Source organism: Vidua chalybeata, chromosome 15, assembly GCF_026979565.1.
Source record: "Vidua chalybeata isolate OUT-0048 chromosome 15, bVidCha1 merged haplotype, whole genome shotgun sequence".
Taxonomy (NCBI): domain Eukaryota; kingdom Metazoa; phylum Chordata; class Aves; order Passeriformes; family Viduidae; genus Vidua; species Vidua chalybeata.
The window spans coordinates 16,947,462-16,962,523 of NC_071544.1; the positions used below are offsets into that span (position 1 = coordinate 16,947,462).

General features: G+C 44.5%; 1 protein-coding gene across 6 annotated transcripts in view; it reads right to left on the bottom strand.

Annotated features, from left to right (window-relative positions):
- Positions 1-3,407: 3,407 nt before the first annotated feature.
- The window catches only part of CSNK1A1 (casein kinase 1 alpha 1), a 32,298-nt gene continuing 20,643 nt past the window's right edge, over positions 3,408-15,062 (bottom strand). For 4 of the 6 annotated variants that reach the window (XM_053956342.1, XM_053956346.1, XM_053956347.1 and 1 more), the window contains 5 exons: positions 13,369-13,447; positions 12,301-12,375; positions 10,866-10,972; positions 9,855-10,003; positions 3,408-4,931 (listed from right to left, as the gene is read on the bottom strand). In XM_053956342.1, the coding sequence (XP_053812317.1) occupies positions 4,924-4,931; positions 9,855-10,003; positions 10,866-10,972; positions 12,301-12,375; positions 13,369-13,447 (418 nt within the window). In that variant the 3' untranslated portion in view covers positions 3,408-4,923. Of the gene's footprint in view, positions 4,932-9,849; positions 10,004-10,865; positions 10,973-12,300; positions 12,376-13,368; positions 13,448-15,062 lie in introns of those variants that run through there. The other 2 variants (XM_053956345.1, XM_053956344.1) reach the window with 2 other exon arrangements.

The window sequence follows — 15,062 nt, forward strand, 5'->3', positions numbered from 1 at the left end:
AGACACATCAGGGCAAGCTCTGCCCGGGGCCCAGCCCTGGAGATTCCCAGTTAAAAACACGATGGTCTCATTTGGAAAAGTCCCAGTGCACTGCTCTGGCCACAGAGCACGAGGGACTCACCCGAGGTATGAGGAAGGGACAGGGAGGATCTGGTCCTCGTGCCCCTGCTCTGGTGGCTCATGAGGTCCCACAAAGCTGAGTCACACAAATTCCCTGCCCCACCTCTGCCTGGCACAGGATTTTGCCAAGTCAGGCTCCTGCCCTGGGCATTTACAGGGCTGTAAGGTGAAGGCCTGAATTTATCAGGCACGCTGGGGCTCTGAGAGCAGCAGGGAAGCTCACAAGCCAGTCCACCCTGTAGGACAACATGCACACACTCCTTCAAGGCCTCCCGAGCAGCTCAAATTGCTTCCATTCAAAAGAAGTTCAAAGTCTGCCACCTGCAAAACAGCTCAAGGCTCGGTGTCACTGCAAGGGTGGGGACAGGGAGCAGCAGAGCCAGGAGCCTCGGAGCTCCTGGGACACGAGAGCACACACAGCTCTGGAAGAGCTTCTCCTCCGGCCAGGCACATCGATGCCGTCCTGCAAATTCAGAGGGGGAAAGAAATGCAGTTAATCGGCTGTGTTTACAAAGAACAACCCACATTATCAACGGGAACAAAAGGCAGGAAGAACGGGGAGGGCTGAGCGTGCTCAGGTACTTCCAGGAGCAGTCCCTGATACCAAAACACCAAGTTCTTCCCTGAGAAGGGAGCTACATCAACCTTCAGTAATTTATGGACACAAATACCTGAAAAACCCCCCAAACAACCCGAGTCTGCTGTGAGAACATTCCCTGGCTCCCCTCCCGATTTCCAGCTACCAAAATCCAGCACTACCCACAGTCACACCGAAGAACGTCTCTCAGTGTAAAAAGTCACATTAGCATCTCAGAGGGACGGATTTTACACCTTTAGTATTTTGCAAAGCTCAGTGAGCAGCTGAGCTCACTGTGGTACGTTTAAAGAGAGGGACAGAGACCTGGGTGTGCTGGGAAGGGTCCATGAATGCAGCCGTGCCCCAGCACGAGGCAATCTCGATTCCTCCCACCCTCCCCCGTTCCTGCTGATCCTGGCTAACGAGGATCACATTAAAGAGCCATTTCCGCGTGAGAACAGCCAGGGACGCAGTCCTTCCACTCAGGCCCTATTAGGAGGGAGGGCACTTGCTCTGTGTCATCCTTCCAGAGGCATCAGTGCTGGGGCAGGCAGCTCCTGCTCCCAGCCCGCTCTCCTTCCTGTCTGCAGCCTGCCGTGCTCACCGACGTGTGCTGTGACATCAAGCTGATATGAAATCATGATGATTTCACTGCAATTAAGGCAGGAGCAGATGGGGCTGATGGAGCTGGCTAAGCAACAAATCTTCTAAATTGGAGAACGCTGTCAAGAGAAATTAAAGCCTCGTGCAAAAAGTCAACTTGGGATGGCAGAAAGATTCCGCATGGGAGGGACTGCAGGGAGGCAGCCAGCCCAAGCTCCTGGCCAGAGCAGTGGGGCTGGACTGAGGCACCTCAGTGCAGGAAAACCCCAGCACAAAGCAGGGACAGGTTCCCAAAAAAAACAAAAAAAACCCAGAAAAAAAACCCACCTGAAAAAGCCAAGAGAGAACAGGCACAACACTGCATCAGTGAGGCAACGCTTGAGCTTGAAAAACAACCCCCAGAGAGACACAACTGCATAGAAATCAGGGAGGGGGAAAAAAATAAAGTGTGGCACATGCTGGACAGGCTCCAGACCTACCAGACACATCAAGTGTTTTTAACACAGCCAGGGGTTGTGTTTGTCACTTGTTACCAACACCACGCAGGGAGCAGCCAGAGAGTGACGCTGGCAATAACTGGGAGCCAGAGCTGTCTCTCTTCAGAGCCTTTAGAGGAGAAGAGAAAAAGGCTCTCAACTGCTTCTAACAAGGAATGGCTTAAATAGGTTAAAAATAATGAAGCAGTACTCTGCACATGAGCACTCCGTGCTCCCAATTAAGCAATCCTTTAAAAGGTGGCCTTAGGAAGCCTCTCAGAGTCGTTCTAAGGAGGTTAATAAATTGCTTTGAAACCCTGGACGCAGCTTAGTGAGATGACTAAGGAGCTGTTGTCACAGCCTAATGTCATTACCCGAATTCTGGCACTTTCCAGGGAGCACGAGGCTGCAGATCTTGAGCTTTACAGCCTCTTGTCCAAGTGATGATTTCCTTGTCAAGGGCCTGGGACTGCTTGCAGAAGTTTTGACTTGGCAGGTGAATCTCTCTCCACACAAAACGTTTGCAGAGGTGCAAGGAGAAGTCAGGATCCAGAGTTTTAATCCTTCAGGCTGAAGTCTTTGTTACAAACCGAGGAGAACAAACAGCAAAGGGGTGTTTGGTGCCTGTTTTAGGAAGGTGGGCATCTCATGCCCTGGCCAGCACATCTGGCACAGGCTGTTGATGCAAAACACTTGGCCCACGCTCCTGTGCAGAAATAAATTCTGTTCCCACACATCTGCAAGGCTGACTGAGCTCCAGGCTCCTCCACAGCACTCTCAGCTCCCCAAACTACAAACCAATGCATTTTGACACCCTAAATTTATTTGCTCTCCCTTGCAGAGCTCATCAAGAGCAGCTCAGTTTCCAAACCCCCCTCAAAGTCACGAGCAAATTTAACAGAGAGAGAAAATAATTTATTCTCCTGAAACCAAATTATTTTCTCCAACTTTTCAGCAAGTATCTCATGTCAGAGCATGAAAAGCGATGCCACAACAATTCCGAGCAGCCTCTCCAAGAACAGCTGCCAAGAAAGCATTTCATTGATGCTTCTTCCCCTCCTGCCAACGTGTGTTGTCAGACACGTTGCCTAGACAGCAGAAATCGTGGATAAGGACATCTCACAGTGCTCTAGATACCAGTTCTGACAAACAGCCTGGTTTTCACAGGAGGCATTGCTTGAAAACCATCCTTATTTGGATGGGGCAATACTCAGGAGTTTGGAAAAGCATCCTGGCCAGGAGAATGAGCTCCATTTCTTCCTGCACCTGGCAGGCAGCAGAGCCTGCTGTGCCTCACGAGTTGCCCAGTGTGCTCTGCTATCTCTGAAGCCCAGCAGCCTCCCTGATTATCTACCCCAGCATTTATTATTTATTAGCACACGGTGTTCTCCACCTAAAGTTTAACATCTCAGGGCAGATCCTTCTTGGACAGAGTACAGGGGAGCCTTGATCCACATCATCACCATTCCAGGAGTGCACAGTGTCTTATGATCCCGAAGAAATGGTTTTCAAAAGGAAAGAAAGATCTTTTCCAACAGTAAAAAAGATGAGCTGTGAGCAGGAGGAACTCTGCTCCATGCATGAAAACTGTCTAAAAAGCAAACATACAGACAACATTTACACAATAGGCATCTGGCAGCATTTTCAGACATTTTTTTTTTAATTTATTCTGACATGCTATAAAGGAATAAATTACACTGTTAAAGAATTACCAGCAATAAAAGTATTTCTTTCTTTCAGCTGGGCTAGAATAGGAGTGAGAAGGAAGACAGCCTGGGGCAGTAACCAATGTGAACTCTGCATGGTGCGAGGCTGCCCCCAAGAACAAGAGGAAATCTGGTCATATCCACTTCACAAGAACTTGAAAGAAAATGCCTTGGTTTCAAACCATCCAAATTTTTCCAAACCATTCCAATTTTTTCTCCAAAGCAGCAATCACAAGTCAGTCCAGCCGAGGCAGGGCATGGCAGTGCTTGGAGGCTGCCAATCCTGGGTCTGCAAAAGATGCCATTTCCTTTTTAAAAATTCCAATCTTATTATAGAGGGCTGGTCTCAAACAACAGGTTATAAAAATGCAAGACTGCCCCTTCCCCCTCAAGGAAAAAATACAAAATTTATTTAAAAACAAAATGAGGAAGAGTTACAACACTAAATCTAAAATGATTTAGAAAGAAATATGACTTCTTTTGCTTAACAAATGGCCTTAAAGTTGGTTTAAAAACAGGGTAATGTAAATTTCTTAAACTGAATTAACAAGGCAAATTAAAAAAATCTCATTTCCTTACAGAAACAGTTTTTAGTTTTTAATGAACTTGTAAACAAAAAAGCTCCCGCTTCAAAATAAAAACAAAATCCCAGATCATATAGATGTTTACAGTGATTACATTTATCTAAGCAACTTACATACAGGTTCAGTTGTAAGATGTTAACTAAATTTCGTGACAAATATGCTGTTTTTCCTTTTATACCAAGAACATTATAGAGTTAATGCAGAGTCCTAAAGATTATCTAGTAGTCGCTAAGTTTCTCTTAAGTCTTCACTTTAGATGCTGTTATTTCTAGCACAGGTAAGCAGGCAGAGTCTTTTCATATGCTTAAAAACTGGAATCTTTGGTTACTACCATGTCAGCTGGCTTGGTATGTTGCACATAGAAGCCAACAACTTTAAGAATGTTTTAAGTGTACAACTTTCAAAACCCAGGGAGGAATAACCAGAAAAGAGTGCACAATTGTGAGCATTTACAATTATCACAACTGTTGCCGAAGACTGTTCATGCCATTCTTCCAAAACAATGAGATCTCATAAGCAGTGTAGTTCAAAGTAAAAAGGTAACAAAAATTGGCATATGCACAATTTTCTCCACTTGTGTGTCAACCATTAGTTAACTTTTCCACTTGAAAAAAATGCAATAGAAAACTGGACACCATGTTTCACTATCTCAGTAATATTCACAATTACAGCTGCTACAACTCAAGGTGCAGCATCACTGACACTGCCCAGAGCCAGTTTATACTGATATTAAGTTCTTTACACCAAGGAAATGGTTGCCCACAGCCACTGGCAAGTGTATCAACTAAAATTTCTAGGATTTGGGGAGTGACAAGTCCTGCTCCGATCTGCTCTGCTTTGTCCCATCCTCGTCATGCTCAGAAACCTGCAAGATAAACACAAGGGCAAACTTACTGATACGGGATGGAAACGAGCAACAGCATTCACAGGAGGGAAATTAAACAGCAGTTATGGTCATTCAAAGGGGAAAATGCTGCTCCATCTGGGAATTGCAGAGTTCCTGGTGTCCACTTCCAAAGGTAACCAGCACTGGCCACAACTCTGGAGCTCACACACCTCTCACTCACACCTACTGCTGCACTGGGAAACAGGCTTAATGCACCAGCAGGAATTCAGCCCAGCAGTTTGAAAACAAGCTGTGTTATTGCCACTAGGAAACAGGATGTAATTTCATAGGATTGTTTTCTACTTGTCTGCAGTGGCTCGTGTTTATATCCCTGAATGTCAAGCTGTCATCTGACTGCAGGGTGCTCTCCAGAGACGCAGTACGGCAGTGTCACACGGCCAGGCAGGGGATCACTCACCTTACAGTAACCAGTGCCACCACAAAGCCACAGCAGCACGCCCTGGGCAGCCACAACAAGGCAGGACCTGGGACACTGCCTGGGGAAGCAGCACACCTCAGCCTTTGGAAGGACAAGTGCTGACTCACATGACAGGGGAGGTGGCGCACACACAGCAGTTCCTTGAATGTTCAGAATTCCAGATGACATTGGGGGACAGGGAGAGGACAGGAATACACACAGATCTCCAAGAACCAGGTGCTGCAGGCTAAGCCTGTCCTCCCTCTGTGCTCCTTTCTGGTGACTCAGGTGGCAGGGCTGTGCTTTACAGAGGAACAGCAGCCTCAACCAAAGATGGCCTTGCCAAGCGAGTTTCCGTTCTGGACGCTCTCCAGGCAGGATGGTTCTGGCCATGGGCGAGTTCATCACAGCAACATTCACAGCTCTGAGTTTTTGCAACAGAAATCTCTTCTCAGTGCAATACAGACAGAGCTGACCTCAGCTATAGCTTGTGCTGTCATCCAGAGAGAAGCAAGTGCAAACAAGTCTTACTGGTCTCACGTTCTGTCCAAAATGTATCCGGAGAGCACCCAGAAAATGGCTTTAACTCTTCCAGAACTGGCTACAGGTCATTTCAAACCCAGTGTAATGCATTGAGGGACAATTCTCTTTATCCAGCACTGGTAATATAAAAAAAAAAAAAAAAAAATCCTGCACCAGAATCAAGACAGCCATTCCCACTTAAGTGCAAATTCCCACAGAAAGCCCAGCGACTCCTGAGTTCCCTAATCCTTACTTCATGCACACAACCAAAAATTATGCTGTTTTTCCATTTAGTGTGTTCAGCAGAGAACACTGATTCATCTTTTGAACCACTTTCTCCATCAAAGCAGCCAAAACAAAGTCAACAAAGGAGAGTGTGGAAAGAAATAGATCAACTCATTGCTTCAAAAGTCTGAATATTTCACAAGAAATGGAAACCTGAACCTGAGGGCAAAGGACATCCTACCAAATGATCTGCTGCTATTAGAACTCCTCAAACCCAAGGTAATTTGGGCAGGAGAATGTCCAGCTACAGAGAGCAACAGAGAACTGGATTCTACTCAAAATGTCTCTTCAAAGTCCTGTAAAGACACAGCCCAACCACAGCTGTCAGATGAGATGGAGATACTCAGAGCACACAGAGCACTGCTGGCATGAGGAACATGCTGGAGAGCTCATGGTGGCATCTCTTCCACAGATCTTCACTCCACACGGGGCCAAATCATCGCTCCTTGTCCCTCTGAGGTGTTACCCAAACCTCTGAAAATCTCTGTGCTACGTGAGGGATCCTCAAATTGCTTTATTACCACCATGGCTGAAGATCTCATTGAAAGGGGAGCAGCAAGTGCAGTGTAATTCCCTAAAAACCTCCTCCGTTTGAAATGCTCAAAGTTTGTGTATTCTCCATTTCTCCAGACAAGCAAGTGAGAAGGATTCAGGTGTCAATAATTCTAATTCTCAAGCAGAGAAGTCTCAGTCTGTTCTGAGCAATCCTGCCACCACCACAGGCATCCAGCAAATATTAATGGACCTGCTGACAGCCTCGCATAATCTCCACTGCCAGGAGTTAAAAGCACCTCTCCCAAATGGACCTGGTAGTCTTTATCCTGCAGTTTGACTGCTTGAGTCACTTTTATGACTGAGGGAAGCTGAGTGTAAGCACAGTTACAAAGCACACCTGAACAACTGCTGCACTGGCAAAAGAGAGGCAGCCCAACCTCCCCGAGTCAGCAGAGCTCTGTCTGCTGGAACAGTTCACCTCTCCAAGTTCCAAACCAGCTGATCTGGCTGTTACAAAAGACACTGCACACAGTTCCAGAGAGGGGCAGGGGGAAAAAAACTGAAGAGAAAAAAGGCCATGGACAGAACAGGTTATTCTGGAACCAAGCAGATTATTTAGCCTGGATAAATTCTAGGATTCATTGATGATTTAGCATGGATCTGAGCTAAGGAAGTCAGGAATATCTGTAAATGAGCACACTGGACAAACAACCTGAGTCTGTCCTTCTCTGGCCCACCCTGCCCAGATGCACATCTTCAACAGCACTTTACAAATATCTGCACCTGTACATTGCTATTTGCAGGACTCCTGTTCAATGGATAGGGTTACCAGAGGGTAACATTGATACCAAGAAGCCTTTTGAGCCACTTCCACACAGCCTTTGCTACAGCAACTACTAAAGAATTTAACTGAACTCCAGAAAAAATAATCAGGTATTTCATCCTCTCCAGTGTGATGGAGCATGCAAGCCACACAGCCTCCTCCTTCAGCTTAGCTGGGTTCAAAAAAATCTTCATTAACAGGCAGAATTCCCCACAAAAAGACATGTAGGATTTTAGGACTCTGGAAATCTTTACTTTGATGAAGAGATGAAACCTCTGAAGTCTTCAGATGTTTGCCAAGCACTTCTTTAATGCTCTGCTGACATTACAGCTTGATCAATCCAAAGGTCACAAGCCTTTCTTGGTGATGGGGAGGGAAGAGGAGAGTCATTCCCCAAAAAACCCCAATGAAATTGTGCTGAAACCCCAGGAATTTCATCTTAGCTGTAGCAAGGGGTCTCTCCCAAAGGACAGTGTGATAAGGAATGTAAATCAGTGAATAGAAATGGTCGAAGGCTCCATGGCAAAGCTTCCCTGCTCATCCCTGGCCGTGAGCTCAGCTCTGCTCTCTGGCGCTGAAGCATCACTTCAAGGTGCAGGCAGATAATCACTTTAATGACCTTTTCTTTCCTCACACACAGCACCTGGGCAGAGACTGTCTGAGCCAGGAGAGCAGCACATTAAACCTCAGAACACTTCAGCAAAACTGTGTTTCACCAGCTCACAACTTGATTTTCCACTTACAGAATGTCACCTCCTGCAAAGCCTTCACTTTGAGCATGAGCTGTTGTGAGGAATGTGCATTTTTGCTCAAATCATCTTCTCCTGCTTGAACAGCCAACCCCTCCACACCCCAGATTGGGCTGGGTTCTGAACTTCAGTCAGAGTTTCTCTATTTCAGGAAGCAATCCATGCCCAGGTGCTTAATCACCCAGTCTGCTACTGGTGGTGCAGCTGCAGGAACTGGTTTCCAGCCTGTCAGATCCAGCCCCTCTATGCCAAAAATCTGACACTTAATGGCATCTCTGAGTTTTTGGGTTTTTTTTTTCAAGAACCACATCAATCTTGGGAAAAGCAGCAGGTGTTTTAATACCTCATTTATTCTGAACAAAATGTGGTTTTTTGATAGCTATTTTGACTAAAGACACCTGGTAAGGTTTGAATGTTGCCACAATATGTGAAGAACAATGTTTAAGTTTATTGCAAACACTTCTGCATTTCTTTGATTTCCAGGATTGTCATGTTAGCAACTATGTAATTTTATCCATATAAAAGTGACAGACAAGAGGTACTGAAGAGCAGCAATGCCTCAGTACAGAATTTAAACCTTGCTTCTCTATTCTCAGTCACACAATCTCATTAGTTTCAATTTTACCCACAGCTCAGCTGCAGGAATTGGTTTCATGGCAGGACTGGCTGAAAAATGCACAGATGTGGCAGTTTCATCCTAGGGACTTACCAGACTCACACCAGCACATTTGCAACAAAAAAAAAAAAAAAAAAAAAAAAGTATTTTAAAAGCTTCTAGACCATGTGGGAAAAAAAACCTGATGTGTCTCTTCAAACTCAGTTTTCAGTTATTACACAATTACATTTGAACATGTCACAACATTTCCCTTTGAAACCATAACCTAGAAACATCAAAAAATCATCAGGAAACCTGAAGCCCCACCCCAGAGCACCCAGATACCTCAGAAAATTGTGAGTTGGCAATCCACAGCAGTTTTGGGGTTACTGCTTGATTTAGACAAGGCATTTTGAGCTCACTGGTCCCTTCCTTGAACTCTGGACCAAATGTCTCAATGTAAACCCACTGGAGGAAGCCAGAGCAGTCACAATTTTCTGTTCCCAGTGTTTGAGGCATACAGAACAGAAGCAAACCCACAGCACTGTACCAACTGCCACAGAGCAGAACCCAAAGTCTCTAGATCCTTGCCCAGTCAATGAGAATTATCCCTTAAAAAGTGTTAGGTCTAGGATTTTGGATTGCATTATATATTTATACATATATAAGGACATATATATATGTATATATATAAATCAAAATAAATAAAAATGTCACATTCCCAACACCAAGTCAGTTTCTTGTTTTTGGAAAGTGGTTAATGCGGGAGCAAAAGATGCAGTGGTTAAAAATGACCCAACATCCCCAGAAGAAATGATATGAATAACAAGGACATTTTGGTATAAAGTTAGTAGTCAAATTCTCCAAGGACGTCTTTTGGTTTTGCTTTTGAATTTAAGAGCCAAATGTAGTTTTTAAACCACCTCCTTGATCTAACACTTGGAATTGCCGCCGTTGTCCAAATTCGTGGAATTTTTGTTTTTCCTGTAACGTCACTTGGTTCTTGGCTACTAACCTTTCATGTTACTCTTGGATTTGTCAGTTTGCTTGCCTGTGGGGGTTTGGGCCTGCTGCCCCTGCCCACTGGAAGAGGCTGCCTGCTGTGCTGCTTTCTGCTTTAACATTGTCCAGTCGAATGTGTAGTCATACTGGTGGTTCAAGGTCCTGCAAGAGAGGGAGATGTTCTGCTGTAACGCATCCGAGCTAACACCAAGCCCTGCCTGAAATCCCACAACTAAGGGATAGCTCCTTCTCTAAGCTGCTTTAGAGATTATGAATGGTATAGAAATGCTAAGTATTACTAACTTAAAGGGATTCTTGCAGCAAGCCCAAATGCCAGCCAGCAGCGTTTACTCATTGCTTACACAAAGGTCTGCACTTGTGGAAGCAGCACTTCCTCCCAGCCCAGCTCACCCACTGTCTGCACTGAGCTTCTGAGCTTTTTATTTTTTTATATATAGATATCATTTCAAGGAAAGACTGCAGTATTGTACATGATTGAATAGGAATTCTTTGGATTCCAGAAACCTGGGGGGGAGACTCCAGAGATCAGTACCAGCCCTTCTTTTGACAGATGCTGTTCACTGCACAAGGTGGAATTTATGTTCCAGTTGCTCTAACGAGCTCAATGAAGCAGCACTATTCTCCTCCACTGAAATTTCTCTCCTGGGAACCACTGCTGGGCCCAGCACCAATTTCCAAACATAAAAAGCTTCAAAGACTTCTACCAAGGGGTCAACTTCTTATGGTACTTATGGTACTTGCAACAGAACCTGAAGCATGGGCTCAACCATGTGGTCACATCACACAGTGCAAAAACAAGAGAATCTTTTCCCTTTATGTTTAACATTGAACAATAATTTTCAGGTTCCTTTAAACAGCTTTTGAAGCTCTGAAATGAAAGGGAGTCCCAGAAGAACTCCCTACACCACACACACAGGAGCTGCTCTCTGCAGTGCCAGTCCCACAGAGCAGTTCCCAACTGGATCCCTGAGAAGTTTCTGTACTTTTCCACTTGGAGACTGACCTGAAAAGAATACGGAATAATTGCCTCAGGTACATGTAATCTGGTGCCTCTTCAAAGCGCAGGCCACGACAGTAGTTCAGATACATGGCAAATTCTGCAGGGAACCCCTGTAAATCAACAGTGTTAATCAAGCTGTGGCTCGCAGCAAAAACCTTCTAACCAAGGCAAAAAGATGTACATCTGTCTCTAACAGCAGAGGAAAACTGGATGAGGATGCATGAATTAATTGCACTGTGCCCCTAGTTGTTAATGTGCTCTGTAGTTCAGCATGTGGATTTGCTCAGGTACACATTCCTTCCCCAGAACTGTTACCTCATGGGTGGTTTGCAAACATAAGCTCTCTGCTACCAGAACTTTCAACATTTAACTTATTTGTAAAGCACACTATTCATCCTAATTAAATCTTGTTCTTATTAACTCTCTAAAATAATGATAATTATCTGGTAAGAGATTCATTCTTGTTTCCTTGATAATCTGCTTGAACATTGTAGAGACAAGGTCAGTTAATAAGCATTAAGTGTGAAAACTTAAATTATGAAAACTCTGTTCAAAGATTTTCTGCTTTACATTTTTAAACGTTTAATGCTCTGTGAAAGCCTGCCTGTAAGAGGTAATAGCACACAGAACAGTGCTGTAAAAAAACCACAGGGTGTAACATCCCTGGAAGTTCAAGGCCACACTGGATGGAGCTCTGAGCAACCTGGACAAGTGGAGGATGTCCTGTTCCCAGCAGGGGGTTGGAACTGGATGATTTTTAAGGTCCCTTCCAACCCAAACCATTCCATGAACAGTTCAACAGCTTGGCAGATGCTGTCAGACTCTGGGGATAGAGATGTGCAGGACTAGAAAGTGCAATCCTTGGCGCTGCTGTCTGAGGGGCACAAGCCCTGCTGTGTTCTCAAGGATCTTTGTTAAGAAGCACCTGGATGCCACAGTGCAAGAGGAATCTTAAGACTCAAAGGAAAACCTTGGAAAAACAAAGATCACTTGCATCCAATTCCACTACAGCCACTATTTGAGTAAGGGCAGACAATATGAACCCTCCTGGAGAGGCAGAAATTGGATGTGGGCAAGCCAGACAGCTCCACCTTGGTTACTTATTTACTTCTGATGTCAAACTTGCTCTGTAAACGTTGAAGAACTGAACAAGCCTCATGTAAGAGAGCTGGGAGCTCTCACACCCAACAGTCAGCAAGACCTGAATGATGGTGGCATGAACTTTGCCAAGGAGCAGCAGCAAATGCTGCCCTGTACACACATTCCCAGTCTTGCTGGGTGGCCAAACACAAGGCACCCAGTGCCTGCCAAAGCAGTATTATTCAGCAGCAAATGCCATGTGAGGCTATTTAATATAACGGCTCAAGTTTAGGGAAAAAAACAACAAACAAGAAAAGAATTTCCATTTCACAGTATGACATCATTTGGAAACTCTTACCTTACACAAAACCTCAACAGGAGTGGACATTTTCTTTTCACTAATCTTTTCATACTTTTGCTTCTTTGTTGCAGCCTGTGGAACATGTAGGTCACAATATAAGAGATATTGTGCAACACTGGATTAACAAGGACAGCAGCAAAAAAAAAAAAAAAATGACAGAAATCCTTTGGTCAACCGTAAGTATTTTATGTGAAATCTCCAAGTCCCACACACTTATTGCAAAGAGAATGAAGGTCAATCTGGTATTAAGATTTGGCCACAGTTTAATACCATTTGTCGCAGTCTAATGCTTCCATCACATGGCACAGCTCGTGTAGTTCTAGCTGCTGCTTTTGTCCATTAACCACAGCAGACTTGCAGCTACATTTGCCAAAGTTGTGTTAATTCCCACTCATTCCCCCCATTCAGGGCTGCCTGGTGCTTCAGCACCTTTTACATTCATTTGCAGCTGAGGAGTTCCAGTGGCCCACAAGCTGCTGCCTTTTTAGAAACTGTGCAGCTGCAACACCAGTGGAATTACACAACTCTCACACGAAGAAAGAAAAACAATTCAAACATGAAAACCAATCACTGGAGTCTAAATAAGTGAAACAAGAAAGGTCTGCCACATTTGTAGCTGGCTCCCATACATGGAAATCCTGAACAAGCCTGCTGCAGTTAATAATTATTCAGTTGTGCCATAATCTGGACTGAAGATACCACTGAGGCTGAACTTGCCAGGCAAGAGATTATTTCCATGCTCTCTCCAGCAATTCAAAAAGCCACTAACAATGTTATTTTTTATTTCCCAAAGGGACCTCAGCCTGCAACAGGACAATAACTGGCACAGATGATGTCAGCTATTGTTTGGCATAAATTTTAAGACAATCCAACAATGCACATTTTGCCTGCTGCGTAAGAGGCAGAATCCACAGTCTATAAATATCAAGCTTTGGGAAAAGCTGCTTTGTACAACTGAGGCTAAACATTATACAAACCCACCTGACAGGCAGAAGCATGCTACCCAAACATGAAAAAAAAAATATTAAAAGGGTGGGGGAGGGAAAAAAAGGCATCATAACCTACCTTTAATCCTTGCCAAGGCAGACTGGTTCTGTTAAAGTACATCAATACATAGCCTAGAGACTCCATGTCATCCCGACGACTGCAGGAGGAAAAACACAAGGAATTACAAATTCTGGCATTTCTTACTTTATTCCACAGTGCTAGCATTCAAAAATTTAAATTAAATGATTCAGGAATAAACCTTAATAGTACCATAAGACAGGAAGAGATCCTATTCATTTTTAAGCAAGGAATATTCTGTAGGTATTGTGTGTTCTAAGCTTCCAACTGCAATTACACTGATTTGGGAAACAAAAACTTTGGAAAATGAAAAAAAAAAGAAAAAAAAAAGAAATGTCTTTCCTGAAGTAGCTTGGGTAGAAACTGAAGATTTTCCTGTAGGAACCATGGGATGCATTGTAAGAGAGAATGAGGTTAATGAGGTCAATAAGGCTGTAACATCTTGTCAGTCACATTTTTCCCTGAACCTCGGCTCAGTCTGAGATCAATCCTGACCACCTGGTCCCTAAGGGGCATCACTCCTTTCTTCCTTGCCTTCTGTCAAAACCCCCTGAGCTGCCTCTGATTTTAAAAGGCAGCATTATTTATGAATCAATCTGAGAGGTGCCTCTGCCTTCTTCCCATGAAAGTCTGTTCCAAGGCAGCTGGAGAACTCCAAAGTGATCCAGCACAGACTTCACTGAGAACTGGCACAAACTCTCATGCAAAAGCCTTCAAATGCTTTCTGCCCTGCACATGTTCCACCTCCCCACTCTGGCCACATGAACACCACTGTACTTTGCTCACAGCTTTCCTGAGCACCAAGAGCAGCACAGTTCACTGGAGTGGAAAACACACTCCAGGATTTTTTTTTTTTTCCCTCTTGGCAAAGTTGCCTTTTCCCAGCTGTGGTAAAATCAGATTTTTCCTCTGACTGCCCCTCTGCAGCTGACATCTATTTAATATGAGGCAGAAAATAACTCCTTTTTCTCCTCCCTACTCCCTTATGGTGGGTTTTGCTGCTGCTCTCTCACCCAGAAAAGGATTTACAGGATGGCAGGACAGACTCTACACCTCCTACCCCAACAAGGATCAAAAGGCTGACAGTGGAACTGCCAACAGGATTACACACAAAGGTGAGGGGAAAACAGCTCCCCAGAAGTGGGAACAGGCTCTAACCCGATCTATCTGCAGATCTTGGTAGGAGAAGAAAGAAGTTGGTGATGTTTTTGTGTTCTAGCCCAGCCAATAGAACCAGAACAGCCTGGCACCCCCTCACTCATGGGCCAGCTCTGTGACCCTTTGGGGAACAAAGGCAAAGCTGTCCCAGGGGAAAATCAGCTTGGCTCCCTAAAGCTTTTAGCACAAGGCCAGAACAGCTCTGCCATGCCCAGGGAAGAGGGGATTGGTTCCCTCCCCTCAGATCATCTCAGCTGCAACATGAAACCACAGACAAAAGGCTGAAAAATGATACTGAGCCCACAAATTCCAGTCTGCAAAACTTGCTAATTCCATTAGAACTGCAGATTCTAATCACCAACAGCATTCAGTGAACCTGTACAAAGCCATGACATAAAATTATGTTTTCTGAGAAGGCAGTGGTAAATTCAGAGGCAATAAAGGGATTAAGAGTATCCATCTCCCACCCAGTTCAATGTTTTAATGTTTAATGCCATGATCTTGTAGTAGGAAACATTTAGTTCTGTAAATCTGTA